This window comes from Megalobrama amblycephala, linkage group LG4, assembly GCF_018812025.1.
Source record: "Megalobrama amblycephala isolate DHTTF-2021 linkage group LG4, ASM1881202v1, whole genome shotgun sequence".
Lineage (NCBI taxonomy): Eukaryota > Metazoa > Chordata > Actinopteri > Cypriniformes > Xenocyprididae > Megalobrama > Megalobrama amblycephala.
In genome coordinates this window covers 13,768,539-13,791,154 of record NC_063047.1, presented here as the reverse complement: position 1 = coordinate 13,791,154, position 22,616 = coordinate 13,768,539, and the positions used below count along the sequence as shown (strand labels likewise).

At 36.3% G+C, this 22,616-nt stretch overlaps 1 protein-coding gene across 1 annotated transcript; it reads right to left on the bottom strand.

Annotated features, from left to right (window-relative positions):
* Positions 1–215: 215 nt before the first annotated feature.
* Positions 216–21,459, bottom strand: ddx31 (DEAD (Asp-Glu-Ala-Asp) box polypeptide 31). Its single transcript, XM_048187684.1, has 20 exons — positions 21,109–21,459; positions 20,673–20,989; positions 20,502–20,577; positions 19,765–19,808; positions 19,613–19,683; positions 19,254–19,318; positions 18,851–18,895; positions 18,679–18,720; positions 18,519–18,583; positions 17,700–17,819; positions 16,838–16,944; positions 16,271–16,485; positions 15,347–15,511; positions 13,560–13,619; positions 11,299–11,349; positions 11,065–11,204; positions 10,477–10,561; positions 9,869–9,980; positions 7,675–7,870; positions 216–730 (listed from the first exon to the last, which is right to left on the bottom strand). The coding sequence occupies exons 1-20, from the start codon at positions 21,208–21,210 to the stop codon at positions 583–585; spliced, it is 2,226 nt and encodes a 741-aa protein (XP_048043641.1). The 5' UTR covers positions 21,211–21,459; the 3' UTR covers positions 216–582.
* Positions 21,460–22,616: the final 1,157 nt, after the last annotated feature.

Sequence of the window (22,616 nt, the reverse complement as noted above, 5' to 3'; positions counted from 1 at the left end):
CGAGACAGACCCAACGCTAGGACAGCTGGTCAGCGTAAGCCTCCATACATATCCACCCCTATTTACCTGACCAAGCCGAAATTCAAGCCAGGGAAACGAGCTAAAAAGCTTTTAAACAAAGACTATTTCTATGCGGTGTTCTCATAACCTTGTGTACAACATGAAAGGCACGCCATGTTTGATTGCCACTGATTCTGAAAAATCAGACAAACACATCAAATACAACTCACTTTTATGTAAAATTCATTTTGATTAAACAGCTTGTGTTCACGTACATTACATTGCTCAAATAGTCATGTTTAATTCACCACATTTATAATATATTCACTGTGAGCAATAAAATATTTCTTGTGCATTTCACGCCAATAGGCCCATTTTACCATCTGCATCAAAGCTTTTGCATGGAGCAGGTTTTCAGACTGTGCTGCTGACCAGTCATGCTTTGTTCCAGGTAAAAATGTCACACTGTGTAAAAACACCTGTGAGTTCAACCATGAGAATCCACCTGGCCATGAGAAGGCTCCGACCTCAGCACTTCTCGGCCGAAAAAGAGCATCTCGGGTCGCTCCTATATCTTCCGCTTTATGCAGCGGTAGATTCCTCTTCCTCTGCTTGACCTTTCTTCTTTTTCCTCTTCTTCTTAGACTTGGATTCTCCCTCTATCCCACTGAAATACTCTGAGCGCATTAGGTTTGACACCCGCTGCTTTGCTGTGAGTTTCTTGGGAGGCCTGAAAAACATTTAAATGAAGAAATACTATCACTCTTATGTGTATAAAAAAAAACCAATCAAAACAGAATAAAGAAACAATAAGAATAGCACAATAAACAGGAAGCGTGTGAATTGCTCACAAAGTTTCAAAAGCATTCTGAAGCACAGAATCTGAGATTTATCCTGTAAAGAGAGGAGGTAGATAGAGTCTGGCTAGCTTGAGTCTGGCTGAACAAATTTCCCACTGTCGTCAATAAAAGGCTCGTAGACAGCAGCGGGGGCCTGATGTAAAACTAGTGACTGTTTATCTAATCAATAACTGTGGAGAATGAAGCGGCGCTTTGCCCCCCTGGGTCTGCTTAAGGATCCAATACACACACTCCTACCTCATGGTGACACACGACACACTCTACCCCCAGGGCTTAGAGCGGCTATGAGACAGCAGTTATTGTTCTTTTGGTCCCCGAGCGCTCTACAGGGACCCCTACAGGCGAGAAGCAGAATGTATGCAGACATACGCTATGGTGTATATATATTATATATATATAGAATGTCACTATATTTACACTTACTGAAAGAAGTGTCATAAATATGATCTATGCCTCAATAGCAGTGATCCATCAGCGAGGTAACCGAGTTAAAATGAGAAACCCATCAAAGTTCTCCTCAGAAACAAAGAACATATACAGAGGGAGATCGGCAAGCAGACCGAAGAACAAAATGGAGCGAAATAAAACGAGAGCGCCTGGCCACAAAATGAGTGCAATGACATGTCGAAACTATTCACAGCCAAACTAGAAAGATCTAGAAAGACCACCCTGTGGGACGTCCAGATCTAGACATGGTTCCCATTCATTCTGACTAATGAATCTCTATGATTTGCCCATGTCTTTTTCAGCCATTTATGACGACTACATAAGAATTAAAATAAAAAATGTATCTCTATTTCATAGAGATTTTCTTTTTACTAATTGTAATTTTAGCTGAAAGAAGCATATTATATACAATGCCGTTCAAATGTTCGGGGCCATTAAGAGATTTTTTTTTTTCAAGGATGCTTTACAATTGATCAAAAGTGACCGTGAAAAATGTTAGTTTAAGGAGCACAACTGTTTTGATCATTGATAGGAAATATTTCTTGAGCAGAAAATCAGCATATTAGAATGATTTCTGAAGGATCATGTGACACTGAAGACTGGGGTAATGATGCTGAAAATTCAGCTTTGCCATCACAGGAAAAAATTACATTTTAAAAGTTATTAATTAACAGTTATTTTAAACTTTTATAATATTTAACAAAACATTACTTTTTATATCAAATAAATGTAGCCTTGGTAAGCTTAATAGATGCACCATATTATATAAAATATGAGCAAATAAAATATACTGAATTAACTACAGTCAAACCAAAAATTATTCAGACATTTTTGATATTTTTACCAGTGGGTGCAGGACACTATAGTTCATTTATGTAAGTGAGGATAGCAAAATAAAGTAAACTGTGACATATTATCCCCAAAAATTCTCCATACAGTGGACTACCAGTAAAACTGATAAAAATTTGGAACCAAGAATTATTCAGACACTTTGACCTGACCATGTTTTGCTTAAGTGTTATCTGACATAATTAAGATTAATTTTTTTCTGACACAGTTTAACTCAGTTCTTGTCATATTTTATTAAGATTTTTTTAAACTATAGTGAATAAACCGTATTAATGAATGAAATGTTCAAGGTGTCTGAATAAATTTTGGTTTTACTGTATATTAACTGTTATATATTATTAACATCCTGCAAAAATAAAAACTTGAATTAAATTCTCAGAAGGACTGATGCGTGTGTATTTTTGGTTGTCTGTAATGGCCTCTCTTCTGTGTACCAGAGGTCTTTGTTGTTCAGTCACGAGTCCATAAGTGTGTGTGTGTGTATGTTTATATTGGTGTGATCTGCTCATTAGAGAAATCTTGTCTGGACATGGACAGTGTATACCACAGCCAGCTGTAATGAAGTCTCTCCTGACAGGACGGCTAGACTCGACAGAGACCGTAAGGCACAGCACAGCACAACACAGCAATGTCACACACACACATACACACACAATTAGGCTGGGAATAGTAAATGTTAATAGGGCCAAAGCACTGACCAGTTAAGTTGCATAGACATAGTGCAGCATGAATATTCTATATAGAGTGATGGCTGGTAAATATAGATGTCAGCTATGACGGCTGATAAGTTCATTACGGGTGTTGTCTGTTGTCTGGGCAGTGGAGAGAGAGAGTGTGAGTGCACTTGGGCTGCTCTGGGGGCAGCTCCTCCGGGACTGACCTATTGTCCCGCTCCATGGGTTTCATTCACAGGTCCTGCTGCAGGTCACCCTGCCAATTACTAGTGGTTAGACACATGCTTCTCCCTATAGTGTCTGGGCCAGCATGTGGCACAAGTCAAAACTCAACACTACCATAAAGAAGTGCACATGTACAAATGAAGCCATAAAACAATTTAATAGAAAATTGTGAAATTACGAAATGGATGAAATAAACAGGGCTTAATTGAGGAAGCCACTGGCTCCTAATCAAAGCCAAATCATTTTTTTAGTAGACAAATTACAGAATCGCTTGATAAAGATGTTTTTTATGTTTTTAAGAGTCACTGCTGTTTATTGTGACGACAGGATGTTTTAGTTTATGGACTATATTGATTTAAGTTTGTGCCACATATTTGGACCTCATATGTTAAACAATAACCAATCATATCTGTTGTTTTTATCATTTTTAAATATTTTATATTTATACACGATATTTGAATTTATAAATGTGAAATATAAAAAATGTTTTAGAATACTCTTATTTATTCATCATTATTCATCAGTATCAGTTCTAATTTATACAAAAAACAAACAAGCAGGCAAAAACAATTTTAACATTCATATATATACTTGTATAAAGGAATAAAGGTATTCTAATATTATTATTGATTAGTGGGAGTATGTATCCTTATTTACACATTGTCAATGTCAGATAAACAACCTGGCAATAACCTGACTTGTATAAGTCAAAAGATTCTATCCATCACTGAAAGAGTTGGCAGTTTTTTTTTTTAAATTTTTTTAATTATTATTATTATTGAACATGGCTGAAAAATGACTGGTGGTTCAGTGAGGGAGCCAGCTGTGAAATCTGAATGATTCACTGACACTGATGGAGTAAGTCTGACTTCATAAGAGTCATTTCTTCATGATTCGGACATTGCAACTCGCACCGTGTTCGTAGTCGAGTAAACTCTACATTACTGGTCCATGCTCTAATAAAATTTCTCATGACATACTTTCCCGACTGACTAGATTTTAAATTACTGATGCAAATTTTAATTTTTTTTCACATTTTAAATAAGCCCTGAAACGACTTTATCCTAATAATTTTACATATTGAGAACGTTCACAGCGCCCTTCCAGAACAGAATAAGTTCTTCTGTAAAGAACGACTATTGGGAGTCTGTTTTCCACTCTGAAATAAAATGACGCTACTCAATTAAATTTAATGTGTCACTAACCTTGAGTTAAGCAACTTTAACATCAGTTTTACCAAACCGTAGCTGACACCCCCTTCACAGCACAGAGACAGCACGCAGGGCTTTTGAGCCTTTATCTCAAAGGCACATTGAAGAACAGACGGTGGGATGAAAGAGAGGGAAGTAAAATACAGCAGAATACACTGACAATAACAGAAATTTTCACATGACAATTCTGGTCTGACAAGAGAAGTGTGATCATTGCATGTGCGGGTCAGCTATGAAACACATGCTAAAAGCCTAAAGGAGAGGCTTGTATGTGAATATTCTTTATTTAAAGGTGCCCTAGATTATGTTTTTAAAAGATGTAATATAAGTCTAAGGTGTCCCCTGAATGTGCCTGTGAAGTTTCAGCTCAAAATACCCCATAGATTTTTTTTTTTTTATCAATTTTTTTAACTGCCTATTTTGGGGCATCATTATAAACGCGCCGATTTATGCTGTGGCCCCTTTAAATCTCGTGCTCTCCGCCCACAGAGCTCGTGCTTGCCTTGAACAGTGCCGTAACAAAGTTTACACAGCTAATATAACCCTCAAAATGGATCTTTACAAAGTGTTTGTCATGCATGCGGCATGCATGCGTCGGATTATGTGAGTATTGTATACTGTTATATTGTTTACATTGATTCTGAATGAGTTTGAGGCTATGCTGCGTGGCTAAAGCTAACATTACACACTGTTGGAGAGATTTATAAAGAATGAAGTTGTGTTTATGAATTATACAGACTGCAAGTGTTTAAAAATGAAAATAGCGACGGCTCTCTTGTCTTCGTGAATACAGTAAGAAACGATGGTAACTTTAACCACATTTAACAGTACATTAGCAACATGCTAACGAAACATTTAGAAAGACAATTTACCAGTATCACTAAAAATATCATGATATCATGGATCATGTCAGTTATTATTGCTCCATCTGCCATTTTTCGCTGTTGTTCTTGCTTGCTTACCGAGTCTATTGATTCAGACGTTGATCCAGACGTTTTGCCCTTGTCTAATGCCTTTCATAATGATAATATTGGGACCGTGGGCTGGCATATGCAAATATTGGGGGCGTACACCCCGAATGTTGCGTAACAGTCGGTGTTATGTTGAGATTCGCCTGTTCTTCGGAGGTCTTTTAAACAAATGAGATTTATATAAGAAGGAGGAAACAATGGAGTTTGAGACTCACTGTATGTCATTTCCATGTACTGAACTCTTGTTATTTAACTATGCCAAGATAAATTCAATTTTTCATTCGAGGGCACCTTTAAACGTTCACAAATGCACAAGAATACAGATAATGCTCCTCGCTATGTGACAGGATGGACGGTTTTTGGCTTTGGCTCAGTTTAATTAAGTGTCCTGTGGAGAATCTGACCACATACAAATGCACAAAAGAAGGCCTACACCGACACATACACGCTCAAGGGCTAGTCTGGACAAGGCCTTTGCTAAGCAGACCACACGCTTGCAGCACCATTTCAATCCTATGGGAAATGACCACTAATAACCTTGCAGTGTCAAGCACTGGCCAAACATCATATTGAGCACCTAACAACCATACTGTGATGAACTGGCCATACCATCAGGACAAAATCAATCATCACCTGCCATTACAAATTACACCTACTGCTATAAGATTAAGTAAATCAGACCCGAATATAGTATGCATCCAAAGCAACAATTGATTCAAAAGCATTCTGAAGCACAGAATCTGAGATTTATCCTGTAAAGAGAGGAGGTAGATAGAGTCTGGCTGTCCTCTTTATAAAGGATGTCATATTCAATATGTTTTGGGAAAAACGCTGATAGTGCATCACAGCAAAAAGGAAGTCGAGGGTAAACGAGAGGGGTGACTGTATCAAAGGTGAAAGGTAAAACAAACTGCTGGTAAAGGCAGGACTTGACTAGTCCTCTTTGACCCTGAAGAGCTCTGCTACAGTGAAAGACTCGCAGCTGCCAAGAGTGTGTGTGAGCTGTGGGCTTTTCTCCAGCGCAGCCATGCTGGCAATTTTCAGAGCAGCCTTTACAGGACACTTACAGTAAAACATCATCCTACAAAATGGCTCGAAGGCATTTCTCTTCTCTTTTCTTTGAGAAGTGACACTAGATAAGTGGTTGAATGTTATAGCCAAAAAGGATATTGGTGGTTTCACATAGGCTGTGTTTTGCCAAAAGTGCTAGTACTTTGGTGCCTAGTTGATACTAAAATAAAAAAATTAAACTATTCCCATTCACTCTACAGTGTACGCAGTACTAAGTCTACAGAGTACAGACAATTCAGTTTTGCAGTGGTTGTTTTGAATGCTTATTTTGATTTGAGAGAAGCATATCAAGCTTTTGTTTCTTTGTTGTTTTTTCATTTAAATGGACATTACTTGGGAAAAAGTTTACCTAATACTTGTAGACTACATGCCATTGCTTTAATTAAATGTTGTTAGAACTTAATAGTACAATTTGTTAATATCACATTGTTAGAATCACATCTATTGGTTTCGAATAGCTTTCATGAAATTTTGCTTTCATGACAGCCATAAGTTAAATGAGCTGTATTCCAAATTTTATACACACACATATATTAATATATGTGTGTATGAACACACACACATATACACATATATATATATATATATATATATATATATATATATATATATATATATGACCTTAACTTAATCTGGGATATACTAATAGTCAAAAGTTTGGGGTCAGTAAGATTTTTTGGGGAAAAAAAAACTCAAGTTTACCAAGGCTGCATTCTTTTGATAAAAAATACAGCTAAAAAAATAGTAATATTATTAAAAAAAAAAGATTTAGTCCTGTGATGGCACAGCTGAATTTTCAACATCATTACTCCAGTCTTCAGTGTCACATGATCAATCAGAAATCAGTATAATATGCTGATTTGGTGCTTAAAAAAACATTTCTTGTTATCAATGTTGAAAACAGTTGCACTGCTTAAAGTTTTTGTAGAAACCGTGATATATTTTTTCCCAGGACTCTTTGATGAATAGAAAGTTAAAAAGAACAGCACGTATTTGAAAAAGAAATCACTGAATGTGTCTTTACTGTAACGTTTGATCAATTGAATGAATCCTTGGTGAAAGTATTCATTTTTATATAATTTTATAAAAGTATATATTTTTGTACTGACCCCAAATTTTGAATTAATGTATAATCCATGTAAGTGAAATAAAACAGTGAAAAAAAAAATACTGTTCAAAAGAGCTCACAAATATGAAATATTATGTGATTTTTTTAAAAATGTTACAAAAGCCACAAAGGAAAATGTACCATCAAACAGTACATGGCTAAATTTATCTAAAAGAAGAACTAGATCATACTATCGGTCACCGCAAACTGTTTGACAGATTCATAAATTACTGTCCAATTTCTGAAAACTTGCAGTACCTCTTGGCTTTGTCTTTGCCCTTCTTGGAATCTTTGCTGTTGGCAGGATTAGTAGTTATGGAGCTACCCAGGCCCTGGGGTGCGTCCCTCAGGCCAAAGCTCTTAGCAGCGTGGCCCAGGTGCAGGTTGCGAATGTGGAAGATGTGTTTCAGACTGGAGGGGTACGTGGTGTATGCTCTCAGGAAAGATTGCAGTGCTACAGGACCCAAATAAAAAAAAGGGCATTTAGAGTGCAGGTAGTAGACATTTCCAAGCACTTAAAGGGTTTCACAGGCAATCAAGGAACTAATTTTAGGCCCTGTTTACACCTGGTATTAAAATGCGTCTGATAGATCGGATCACAAGTGGACAATGCTAAATACAGGTGTAAACAGAGTTTAAAACTTTTTGAGCTTGTCCACTTTCGAACACTTTCAGAGGTAGTCAAAAACACATTCGACTAGATTCGACTAGATTGATCGCATGCGTTCAAACATAAACAAAAGTCCGCCTAATCTCCGCCCACTAACCTAATGAGAAAACATTACGGGAAAAGCGCTAGCCAGACTCGATTTAAACTTTGTCGGTTGAAAACCCAAGTTTGGTTTGAAGATGAAAAACATACCAAGCACAATGTTCTCTCACCATTCCTGATTTCTTCTAACACACACTCACCACGTTTGCTGTGGTCTTGCGGCTGTCAGAGCAGAAACTAAATCTGCTGCTCTCCATGTGTTTTTCCGTCACCTCCAGTCGCGTTCATATGTAATTTGCATTAGTTTATTTTGCCCATTAAATCAAAAGACCTGAAAAAGCGCATACATTTACCCACCCTTAAACCCTTCCTTCGAAAAAAGTCAGGACAGAAGTGATTAGAAGTGGACAAGAGACAAATTAAAACACCAGGAGTAAACACGAATGTATCTCCCTTGTCTACTTGTGATCCAATCGACCAAAACGCACCTTAAAGGTGCCCTAGAACCAGTTTTTACAAGATGTAATATAAGTCTAAGGTGTCCCCTGAATGCGTCTATGAAGTTTCAGCTCAAAATACCCCATAGATTTTTTTTAATTAATTTTTTTAACTGCCTATTTTGGGGCATCATTAACTATGCACCGATTCAGGCTGCGGCCCCTTTAAACTCTTTACAAGATGTACGTCATGCATACTGCATGCATGCGTTGGATCATGTGAGTATAGTATTTATTTGGATGTTTACATTTGATTCTGAATGAGTTTGATAGTGCTCCGTGGCTAAAGCTAACATTACACACTGTTGGAGAGATTTATAAAGAATGAAGATGTGTTTGTGAATTATACAGACTGCAAGTGTTTAAAAAATGAAAATAGCGACGGCTCTCTTGTCTCCGTGAATACAGTAAGAAGCGATGCTAACTTTAACCACATTTAACAGTACATTAGCAACATGCTAACAAAACATTTATAAAGACAATTCACAAACATCACTAAAAATATCATGTAATCATGGATCATGTCAGTTATTATTGCTCCATCTGCCATTTTTCGCTATTGTTCTTGCTTGCTTACCTAGTCTGATGATTCAGCTGTGCACAGATCTAGACGTTAATACTGGCTGCCCTTGTGTAATGCCTTGAACATGAGCTGGCATATGCAAATATTGGGGGCGTACATATTAAAGATCCCGACTGTTACGTAACAGTCAGTGTTATGTTGAGATTCGCCTGTTTTCCGGAGGTCTTTTAAACAAATGAGATTTACAAATGAGATTTACAACAATGGAGTTTGAGACTCACTGTATGTCATTTCCATGTACTGAACTCTTGTTATTCATCTATGCCGAGGTAAATTCAATTTTTGATTCTAGGGCACCTTTAATACCAGATCTAAACAGGGCCTTAATGTTAATGATACACCTTAATTTTAATTTAAAAATGACTTTATTATTTTTCTTATTTTGTTTATAAATAAAACATTTTATATTTTATTAATAAAATATTTAATTGTTTATACTATTAAATACAAATACAAATCACAATTGCAATATCAAGGAAAATTAATAATTAATGATTATGATTTAGAGGTTAAATCGTTGTCAAAAATGTTCAAATATCTATATTTACATATTCAACTAAATTTCTTCTAGGTAATGAATTGTAGCTGGGCTGCAAAGCTGTAAAACAAAATATCAGTATAACACAGCAACCCTGCATGAAAATTAGTTTTTCATCTTACCGCTCTTCGCCGTTTGCAGAGACTCCTTATTGGCATGAACATAATTCTCAAAGTCAGTCTGTAAAACGGTGGCTCTCTCTCGCACCTCCTGCTCAAAAGCAGCAGCTGATCTCTGCGCAGTCATGTGCAAAATGGCACACATCAAAAATAAACAACAGAAATCAGTGAAAAATCATTTTTTATTATATTAAAAACACAAGAGCAGCACATAAATGTTATTGGTTATACACACTAATGACATCTCCCCTCCCCATCAATGACCTTTGACCCTCAAATGAGGCTGCTAACAAGGGGGGTGGCATGGGTGAGGATTACAACCAGCTGATTGGTGCTGGGAGGGAAAAGGACATTAAATCAGGATTAGGACTGACTGAGCGCTGGCAGAAACATTCACTCATTGTTGTCAGACGGCTCTCATTGTCAAGGGGGGGGGGGGGGATAAAGAGAAAGCCATTCTTCTCCCACAGCTGTTCTCTAGACATGCATTTTCAACTATGTGTGATCTTTAACCAAGTTAGGAAAGTTATAATAGTTTTGCAGTCAAATAAGTCAACATTAACTCTTTGGGTCAGGATCACCATGTTTAAGGTTTAGATGTTAGAAGTTACCTTATTGTCCCATTTCCCTCTGCCTTTGAAGCGCTCAACCTTCATCAAAGTGGCCAAGATGTCCACCATCTTCATCTCAGACAAACTGAGGGAGAGAGAAGCCAAAAGGTGTAGATGGATATTATAAATGAAAACATTATCAATGGGAAAAAATTGCACCAACATATTCCAGACTGTGAGATTCCTAGTTTAGATAGTTTAGCTCAACATATCGAGCTTTGCTAAAGCTACCAAACTCCTTCCGATCATCCTTTAGTACTGTAAACTGTAATGTGAGCCAAATATCATAGTGCTTGTGCCAGCAGAACAGATTCATTCTGCTCTCATGCAGAGAGACTGAGTGTGTTTTCTCTTCACACTGGCTTCCAGTGCCGAGATCAGCACAGAGTCATCAGTCCAGCTCTTGACTGTTATATTGTGGGCTTTGGAACAGAGACAAGACCTGTTTGACCATCTTTAATCACAATGTCAGGGACTGGACTTCATCCACACATCAGACAGGACCTGGCCCACAGTCCCCTACTGCTGTGTCGGAGTTCATCGAAATGATCAGTAAATCTGATATAGATGAGATGCCAGTCAGCACACCTGATGTTGTGATTGGCCAGCACATCCACAAAAGCCGTCTCAGAGGGGGTGAGGAAGAGCAGGCTGCTGCCCTGAGCGCCAATTCGTGCTGTGCGGCCCACGCGATGAACATACTCCGCGGCAGAAACGGGAGGGTTGTACTGCAACAAAAAGATGATATTCGTTTAAAAAAATTATTTGTTGCACACTGGCGATTATGCAAATGATGAGATTTTACACATGAAAAAATCTAACCTGTATAATCCACGTAACCTGAGGCAGATCCAATCCACGTGCAGCCACATCCTAGAGGGAAAATAAACAAAAAAAAAGCATTATATATATATATATATATATAAGATGAAAAAGCGTTTTCAAGCATCAAAACAATAAGTGTAATACAGCTTTAAATTGTTATTGTAGTTTTTCAATACGTCAGAATGGGTCCTGTTTAATTTGTTACTAAATCATGTTAAATCATGTTTACCATGATTTACAGAAGATACCCATTAAAATGTCATTTAGTCTTCAATCTTGTCAGGGATATTTACAAGAAAAATCTATTTATGGGCCATAAAGACTAATTACTTTTACCCCAAATGCTAATTACTTGTAATTTTACATTTTTAAACTTTGGCACTATCCTAGGTTTTGCCCATTTGTCAGCAAGAATTTAAAATGCAATAAAATTTATGCTCACTTATTCTTTTATATATTTTAATATGTACTGGTCAGAATAAGTATTGTTTTAATTTTTACATAAATACAAGTGTTACACTGAATGACAATGGAAGTTATTTCACCCACATTTTAACATTTTATTCTCCAAAAACTTATTTTAAACCTTAAAAAGTAGACGTTTTACTTGCATTTAATGTACCTTCCATGTATATAAAATCACTTTTGTAAATTTCTATTGATGCGGACATCTAAATGTCTTTGACCGATTAATCTATTTAACCGTTAACTTAAAGCATCTTGTTAAGTCTAGAAAAAAACTTGATAGGGTGAATTAGGGAAATGTGGAACCAGTGTTATTAACTATTAAAATATATAAAAAAATATATATAAATATCAGATGATAAATTAAAACTTAAGTATACAAATTTGTGATTCACTTAATTTACTGTATTAAGATCCAAATACACTGTAATGTCATTTAGAATAAAATCAAGCCAAAAAAAGTTTGTTTGGTGTATTTATTTTTCCTACTATGGAAGTCAATGGGGTCCATCAACTGTTTGATTACCGATATTCTTCAAAATATCTTTTGTGTTCAGCAGAACAAAGAAACTCATACAGGTTTGAAACAACTTGAGGGTGAGTGAAGTAATGCCAAAATATTTGGGTGAACTATCCCTTTAACTCCAACTCTCAACCTCATCTAGCCTAAACCCTAAGTTGGCATGTCTGGAGTCTGTAGCTCTAGAGCTGATATAGATGGAGACCAACACAATGCCATGCTGGACTGTCAGCAAGAATAGAAGATCTCATTCACTCCAGGAGCCCTTCTGCAATGTGACATAATTAAAAATACCTTAGATTAATGCATCAGTGAGCCATTTAAAGACACAATATGTACGTTTTTTCGCTGCTAGAAGACGCCTATTCAACGCGCTTGACGCCGTGATTGAGCGCAGAATCATGGGAGATGTCATCTTCACCTCACAGTCAGGGAAAAAGAATCCAATGGGACTCGGGCAGAAATCATATTCATGGATGAGATTATTAATGTTACTTTAGTACATTGATTCTTAAACTTTTTTAGTCTCGCCCCCCTTTAAACCTTGAAAAAAAAGTTTTTTCAATCTTTTATTATGCTTTCGCTTCTTCCGGTCAAGCGTGTGTGCGTGTTTATCTTATTAGATACATTTGTGTGTTGAAAATTATGTTATAACGTTACTCTGTGCATTTGTTCGGTGGCTGCTATGAGACACTTGTTGCACAATGCTGCTAGATCGATATTAGAATATCATATTAATATAATCAAAAAAACGAGATTCAAACAATAAGACTACACGTGTTGAGCTTTATAACTGATTAGTATTCTGTCTATAAATGTATCCAATCAGATGTTCCCTTGTCTAATGAAAAAATATATCAAAGCATTTTTGGTGTTTCCATGGTTTTTACAAATTAAAACTGTAAATCGAGGGTAATGCAGGTATGAGTCAATGATAGGCGACGTACGGACATGGTCCAAGTCCTGGTTAAAATTGCTTATTTCTCCAGATTTAAATATTATTGGAGACATCTGGGATAATATAAGTACACAAGTCAACAAAATACATAACAATGTGGTTTTTGGATATTTTAATCTAAAAATCTTACATATTGTGCCTTTAACATATCTATATATTAGAACATCAATTAAATTTGGGATTGCAGATGTCACAAAGAAAGAAGGGCAGTGAGATGTGTGAAGGGGATAATGCACACACCTGGTTGGGAATCACTGCTTTAGACTACAATCAATGTCGGTTACCATACAAATGGCATGAAACTGAATAACTTACCGTACACAGTAGAATTCCAGTTTTACACTGAGAAAACTCCTGGAACACCTCAGTGCGCTCCTGCAGGGAGAGAAACAGGCAAGTTCACCCAAAAAAAAAAAAAAAGGTGTATAAAAGAGAAACACTTGAGCTTGATTTGTTGTATGAGACATTATCACAGCAAAAGAAGTATCTGCACTTATAACAGAACAAAAGATGAGGTGGAAACACAGATAAGAGCCCATCTTAAGATGGGATGTCCGACAGATCCTCTCTCTTTTGCTGCATGAAGCACAATCTGTTGTGTGCTGGAACAGCTGCCCATCTCCTGCAGTTCATCTCATCGGAGGAGACGTCCAGAGCTCAGCCTGTGCTGTCCCATTACCAAACCCATCCATAACACTTCAGGCCAACACCACACCCAAACCTGCTCTCCCATACATCTGACCAAGAGACTCCTGAGTCCCCTGCCCTACCAGTGCCATATGGGCGACCCACGGCTGCTCCATTTTTGTGGGGGTGAGGGTGCAGGCTGGACAGTGGCAGGATGCAGATCCCCTGACACTGCCACAGGGCACCGACTGCTGCTACTGCCTGAATGCCAGCTGGCCGAGAGCCGACAGACCCCACCGTTCATCCAGACCATGATGGTCTAACCCAGTGTCATATGCTGCTAGTGCTTCTAGAGGCTTTTAAGAGACATGGCCATTTTAGCTCAAAAAAAAAAAGTACAAGTAGAATCTGAATCCTTATTTGCTAACTGAATAACAAAAGTGAGGCTATACATCGTTCAAGCATGATGGATGCATAGACATACTAGCCTTCAATGTATATAAATGCAAATTACTTTGTCAATGCTTTTCCAAGACTCTTCCAGTTGTTCATGATTCATGGATAATGACTATTAAAAATATTTTTACAGCGATTGTACTCACAAAAAGCAATTTCTACCCAATAAAATATTTTATACCTTTGCATAACTAGAAACATGTATATTCATTATAGAAATGTACATTAATTTAAGATTGTATTACTTCGCAGGCCTGAATATCACACTTTTAAACTTCACTGATATTTTCAAGGTTTTCATGACTGTGGGGACCCTGATATATTCACAGAAAGCTAAAAATACTTTCTACTGATATACATTAAAGAGAATACATCATGAAAAATAAGATCTACACTACCATTCAAAACTTCTATTTCAAATAAATGTTGTTCTTTTAAACTTTCTATTCATCAAAGAAACCTGATAAAACTGTAGGTTTCCACAAAAATATTAAGCAGCACAACTGTTTTCAGCATTATTAATAAGAAGAAGAAATGTTTCTTGAGCAGCAAATCAGCATATTAGAACGATTTCTGAAGGATCATGTGACACTGAAGACTGGAGTAATGATCCTGAAAATTCAGCTTTGCCATCACAGAAATAAATTTTTTATATTTTACATTGTAATTTTAATTTTAATATTTTATATTTTATTTTAAACTGCAATAAAATTTCACAATATTACTGTTTTTAATGTATTTTACTAGTTTTCACATTACAGAATAATAGTGAAGAAAATTTACTATAAAATAACTCAAATGGAAGAATAGTAATTATGCAGTGACCAAAAATACATTAAATCAAAACCATTTTAAATGTGTTCAGAAGTGTTAATCATTTCACATGCAAAGCGGTTAGTCAATTATAACCAATTATTTATATACACCAAGTCAAGTGTCAAAGACACAGCAACATAAACCAACAGTTTCATTGTAAGTGTCCTATGAGGGTGTTGTTGGGGGGGCACATAACGTCTTACCTCTTGCCTCATGTTGCCGTGGAGCCTGTAGAAGTTAAGGTACGAGGTACTTTTGGTTGATGTGGTGTTGGGATTCTCACAGAGGACTGCAGTGAAGAGAGTGAGCAGGAACTCTACAGCCTCACAGCTGGATATGAAAACGATCAGCTTCTGCCGCTGCTCAAACTATGTACAAAAACACACCAACATACTTAAGTCCAGTGACAGCAAGGTATGCATCTCTACTGTGCATGTGACATGAGCAAATTACTTTCTTGGTTACAGTAAGCTCCAGCAGTGATAACATAGTTGGTTATCAGTTAAAATAGATAAGAATTAAAAGATGTTTTGGTAATTACACATACACTACTGTTCAAATGTTTGGAGTCAGATTTTTAAAAAATAAATTAATACTTTCATTCAGCAAGGATGCACTACATTGATCAAAAGTGACAGTAAAGACATTTATAATGTTACAAAAGATTTATTTCAGATAAAAGCTGTTTTTTTTTTGTTTTTTTTACTTTCTATTCATCAAAGAATCCTGAGAAAAGTTTCCAAATAATATTAAGCAATATTAATATTTATAATAATAATAATAAGAAGAAATGTTTCTTGACCATTAAATCAGCATATTAGAATGATTTCTAAAAGGATCATGTGACTGGAGTAATGGCTTTCTAAACAAAAAGAAAAAATAGTAGTTAATATTACTCAAGATGTTTTATATTTACATATTATGTAGTGTATATTAGAAAGAGAAATTACTATAAATAAAGGGTTCATCTAAAACAGTTCCAGCTTTCTTCTTCACAACTTTGGCAGATTATAAAACATTTGAATGATTCACATTAATCAAACTGAAATGACATGAGGTGATCTACAGCATAACACACAATAACACTGAGTGTTAATAACTGGATTTTAACATAAGGTGTGCTCTACCTTGCATTTGGTCAGAATAAAGGCAGCCAAACAGACCAGGTGGAGTTTGCTGGGCACCACCACCACATGCTGCTGTAGTCTCTCAGGAACTGCATAGCTGTCTGACAGAGCCTGAGGGGCCGCCTGGGGACACACTTCAACTGTCTCCCCACTCCCCTCTGACACATGGATACTCACAGGCTCCTTCATACTGATACTGGCTAATCGGGACAGTCCTAGAAATGCAGAGAACAGATCAACGCATGCATGTAGATAGTCACCAAAAAATGTTTTTGTGATTGAAAAATGTAAGAGTAAGTCGTTTTTGTGATGTAGTGCTGCTTAAAACTGAAAGGTGCTATAAGAAGCTCAAAAACTTTCAGTTATCATTGGGATAAAGAGCCTGTTTTCTCACGTCAAGCAGAGGCAGACTGGACCTGAGCGACAACAACATCTGTCAGCTCATCCCAGTCTGCTTCTACTAGAATAAAGTAAGTACGGTACCTCCCACAGTCTAAAGTGAGTACTTTGCAGCCAGACATTCCTTCTCATTGTGTGACAGTGGTAGTGAGTAGATGCTGAGCTTACCCTCAGTGAGTGTGGCTGAAAGCAGCACATTCTGCCTGGCAAGTCCAGGGGCGTTCAGAGCATTCAAAATCACAGTCAGATCTTTCTCAAAGCCCAAATCCAGAATCCTTCAATAGAGAACACATATAATGGTAAAATCCGTGATACTGATACACCTGCAAACAAGGCTGCGAGAACAAATCTATAAAATTCGGGATGCACTAAAATGAAAATTCTTGGCTGAAACCGAAAATTCTGGATACACTTGGCTGAAAACCGAAACTGCCTTTTAAAATGTATTTATTCAATCAAAAATTTTAATGATGCTGAATTTTAAAAAATACCAATAATAGCTATACCACACCATGTTACAGCACAGTGGGTTAACTGCAAACAGAATCAAGTATACTTCTACATAGAAATTTCATGTCTCTGTGTTATTTGAGCAGACTTTGCTTTTCCAATGAGTATGTGCGGTACATGAGTGGAGTGTTCACATGGGCCACGAGCAACTGAGCGGAGCGCATGTGCACAGAGCGGAATATTGAGTGGAGCGTTTTGGCTTATGTTTCCAGCTGTTTTTGTATTTCGGCTAAAAACAAAGACGACATTTTCACTGATAATTTTCAGCGGCTGAAATTTTGGTGCATTTTGCCCTAGACAAAATATAAAATAATTGATAACATCAACTGCACAGAAAACCTCCATGAATTACTCTACTTTTTTTTTTTTTTACTCTAAAGTAGTAAAGAACATTTTGATGATAAAGCGTATTATTAGAATAGTAGTATAATATCCAAATAATAAAATATCAAAAAAAAAAAAAAAAAAAAAAAAAAATCAGCTAATGTAATCCTTGGTTCAAATGGGCAAACACACTGACCTGTCGGCTTCATCCAGAATAAGCCAGCGCACAGCACTGAAAGCCATACTTAAAGTGTTCTTGATGTGGTCCACCAGTCGGCCTGGGGTCGAGATCAGAACATTAATGCCCTTCCTCAGTCTGAAGTCAAGACAAAGACAGACAAGCGCAGACTGAAGTGATATTGTAGAATTAAATATACACTACGGTTCAAAAGTTTGGTAAGGTCGGGTAAGACTTTAATCTTTTTGAAAGAAGTCTCTTATGCTCACTAAAGCTGCATTTATTTGATCAAAATACAGTAGAAATAGTAATATATTGTGAAATTCTATTAACTGCGTTCTATTTTAATATATTGAAAAATTTAATTTACTCATTTAAGAATCTTGTGACATTGAAGACTGGAGTAACGGCTGCTGAAATGGTCATTACTCCAGGCTTCAGTCACAAGATCCTTCAAAAATCATTCTAAGATTCTCATTTGCAGCTCAAGAAACATTTCTTATTATCAATGTTGAATATTTTTGTAGAAACTGTAATACAATTGCTTTCAGGATTCTTTCATGAATAGAAAGTTTAAAAGAACAACATTTATTAGAAATAGAAATCTTTTGTAACATTATTGTAAGTGTCACTTTTGATCAATTTAATGCATCTTTGCTGAATAAAAGTATTAATTTCTATTTTTTTAAAAATCATACTAACTTTTGAACTAGTGTATTTGCAGCAAAGTTGAAATCTATTTAAAATGCATTCATAATAATGATACAATAATTTTACATTTGAATAAATCAACAGAAATCTACTTCAGAACATCAGGATGTATTTTGTGTTGTTAACCTGGCTTTTTCTGCTTTCCTTTTTTCTCCTCCCATCAGAACTCCTGGCACAATCCAGGTGAAAGGCTGAAAGGAATAAATATATTGAATGAAGATTGAAATTTTAGTGACTCAATTACATCAATGCAGCATATTAATTTAGCAAAAATGCAAATTCTCACTTTTAGAAGCTTCTGAAACATCTGAAAGCTCTGCAGGGCAAGCTGAGGGAAAGCCAGAGATAAATTCATGTTGGAAGTAAATAAAAAGGATATATAACAAAAGGAAATATATATGTTCATCCACAACATAAATATGAAAATGTTGATGGTTTTGTATTAATTTTTACAATACCTCTCTTGTTGGAACAATCACAATGGCTAAAGGCCCATCTGATCTCTGAAAAAATACATTAAGCTTAATTTATAATATCAAACGTTGTTGTACATGACCACAAATACACTATTAATGGTGCATTAGCTATTTTATTGATAACGTTCAATCTGATTCAAAACTAATTTTGCCAAATTATTTGAAAAAAAAAAAACATTGTGTCAATTATGTATCTCATTTAAATTGTAGACCTTTCTAACCTTCATGTATTTCTTGTGTTGTACGTTATGCTGTGTAATGTACAGTGTTGAATGTCTGACTGCCAACGACTACTTTAAGCCAACTATAACTGAGTAAAATGATTATGTGATCAGTGAGTAAAGTCCTGATGTTGAGTGTGTTGTTTTAGACATTCAGGACTTGCCTTCACTTTAGGTTGCATCGCTTGTAAGAACTGAACCACTGGAATTCCATACGCCAATGTTTTTCCTGTACAATTCATATGAATAATCACATCTTATCATATTGTTTTCCATTTTATTCTTCTTTCTCTTTAACATTTAACTTAAACACTTTTGGGATTACTATTTTTTACAGCTAAATGAAATAACATAATTGTCAAGTAAATCGTGCATATGGGATTGTTGTAAACTACATGAATCAAGAACTGAACATTCAATACAATAAATTGATGACATTCTTGGTGTATTTTATAACATTTTACTTAGTAATTTTAATGGAAAAAATAAAACTCATTAACACGAAAGAGGCCAGAAATCCCACCTGATCCAGTCTGTGAGCGCACTACTGCATCTTTACCAGACATCAGCACTGGTATAGTCTGTTTCTGGACACTGAAAACACAGATGAAAATGAGAAAAACGAAAAGAGACAGATTAGGAGGACAATATAACGATAAGATGAAGATACAGTACCTCGTCATACTGGTCACGTTCAACACCTTGTGGAGCGTTGCCACCTGTGAAATTGTTTAGAGGAGGATAAAAAGGTATAAGACTAAAGATAGGAGAAGCATTTTAGTTGAGAGATTTGTTAAAGGGTTAGGTCACCCAAAAATAAAAATTCTCTCATTAATTATTCACCCTCATGTCGTTCCAAACCTGTAAGACTTTCATTTATCTTCGGAACGCAAATGAAGATCTTCTTGATTAAATCTGAGGGCTTTCTGTCCCTCCATAGACAGCCTACGCAACTTTTCAGCCTTGAAACTTTGAAGCTTCAAAAAGTTCATAAAGTGTGTTGAGCAGCACATTTGAGCTTCTGGAAGAGGTTTATTCTTGCATGTCAAGCAGGTTCAGTTGAGCTTCTGTTTATGTTCACTGATCAATGTTTATATGTGAGTAAAAGCCTAAATTCAAGCTGTTCATCAGATAAAGTGATCGAGTCTCTTCAGAAAATTTGGACTAAACCACTCAATTCATATGGATTAGTTTTCTCTTTATGACCTTTTTGAAGTGTCAAAGTTTCAATTGCATAGCTGTCAGTGGAGGGACAGAAAGCTCTCAGATTTCATCAAAAATATCTTCATTTGCATTCTGAAGATGAACGAAAGTCTTACGAGTATGGAATGACATGAGGGTGAGTAATTAATGACAGAATTTTAATTTCTGGGTGAACTATCTCTTTAAGAGATATTGAGGTTTGTTCTTACCAGATGAGGATGTAGACTTAGTTCTTCAAATGTGTTGCTGGTGAAGACTTTCTCCTTTACCAGATTTACAGCAGGACTGGGAGGGGAAATAAGACAAATAAATTGCATGGAAAGGTCAATTTTGAGAAAAACCCGAGTCCATTCACACAAGCTCAAATGTGTTGCATCTACCTGAGGACATCAGGGATCTCTGGGTTGTTTCTGAAGAGAGACGATGTCTTGATAAATGGTCTGCCATAGTCTCCATGCTCTTTGGGAGCTTTCTTTGGAAATGTTTTCACCTTTGATGGCGACTTTGCTGCAAAGATTTCTCTCTGGTCTCCGTTCTCCTCTGTGTCTCTATTATTACTCCTCTGAGAGGGGCTTTTGGGGGTTTGCAGCTTTTGCTTATGTGTGTGCTGTTGACCAGTTTGATTAATCTTCCTCTGTTTGGAGGCGCTGCTCTCTTGGGGCTCAAAGACAGCCTTCCTCTTTGATTCTTGCTTTTTCTGTAACATCAACACAGACAGTACAGCACTTCACAATCAGGCTGAAAGTAACTTGTGTGAAGAGCAGAGTACATCAGGGTGTAATGAAAACGGCAACAGAAGATGCAGGACTGACTCACCCGTTTCCATTTCTCTGCTGACGACGGATGTCTTCGGTTTGTCTTTCTGTCAAACCGTCCGGCATCTGAAGAGATGTTGAGCATTGGCATGTCCTCAGCCATGTCAGTAAGCAGGTGGTGTAGTAACGTTAGTTAAATAACTTCACTAAACTCTCTCAGATACTACTTACAAAATGCTAAATGGCGTATTATGCTTCGTTTGAATAGCAGAAATGTCCGTTTCAAGCTAAATGCGAGTGACGTTAACTTGTAAACAGTAACACAGAACATAAACAACTGTACTACAGAGTGGAAGTTTCACACGTGTTTTCGCCCGTTCACTATAACGTGAGACTTCCGGGTAATGACGTTACCAAAATAAAAGTCCCGCTGCATTCCGCAGGTTTAAAGGTTTAAAGCAATGGTTTTCAACTTTTTTCACTTGAAGGCCCGCCGTTGTCCATCACAATATTTAATGCCTCTCATATATGATATAACATTTAGTCCGGTATATTCTGCTTTAAATATGCCAAAGCTGCTTGTTTTCAAACTTTTTATTAATAGAAATGGAAAGAGTCAATATATTAAATTAATTAAACACAAGAGCGGTTTTCTTTACAATTTATTTACACATTTTTATTAAAAATATGCGATTTACACGTTGTGTATCTTTAGCATTTTAATAAAGTTATATTATTTTAATATTACTTAATTTAAATAATTATTAAGTCATCCTGCAGCCCCCCTAGAAGCTTGCTAAGAACCACTGTTTAAAATATTATAAGATACACCTCCTATTTTAAACTTCAACCATAATTATGCTTCCTATTAAAATTATCATATTGTTTTCTCTTTTCTCTGATTTTCTTCATAGTTACTTTTTGCTATTGCTTTAGCTTACTTTTAATTAATACAGAGTATTAGGAAAATACTTGCCTGTATTTGCTGAAACTCCCATTTTGATTTCAATGAATTGTGATCTCTGTCACATGTTACAGTGTATGCCTGTGTAAATTTTATGATGTAAAGATGTTGTGCTGTTAAGCACCTTTTATCTGCATATTATGTAACGCTAAAATGTGAACCTTACTAACAATCGTATGACATTGTTTTTCTAAATAGCACTACCCATCCAACTAGTAGGCCTATGTGCAAATTTGAAATAATAAAACGTCTGTTCTTTGTTCATAGAATAACAAGATTAGGGTGCTACAGAACCAGAGGGAGCTCTGGGAATACTTTCGCATTCAGACGCATTTCATTTTTGTAGCCTCCTCTCCCCTTTGGATATACACTGGCCCTTGTGTTTACATATTCAGAGGAGATGCATATTCTGGACCTCATCTGCAGTAATTAAGTCAGTGTCTGCCTGTCATAGCATACTATCTGAGGGGAATTTGAAAATCAGCCTGTTAACATGTTACACTAACCAATGTACTTAACTCCTTTCCTCCCTGTGGGAGACATCAAGTGACCTCAAAGAAAGGAAGAGAGAAGGAGAGGGAATTTAATAATCAAAGCAGCATCGA

What these genes read in the sequence shown, in the direction of transcription:
- ddx31 (XM_048187684.1), bottom strand. Translation starts at nt 21,210, where the DNA reads ATGGCTGAGGACATGCCAATGCTCAACATCTCTTCAGATGCCGGACGG. An exon ending in GAGGGAAATGGGACAATAAG is followed by an intron (nt 9,981 to 10,476) that starts GTAACTTCTAAC and finishes ATGACTGCGCAG; the next exon opens with AGATCAGCTGCTGCTTTTGA. An exon ending in TCTGCAAACGGCGAAGAGCG is followed by an intron (nt 7,871 to 9,868) that starts GTAAGATGAAAA and finishes TGGGTCCTGTAG; the next exon opens with CACTGCAATCTTTCCTGAGA.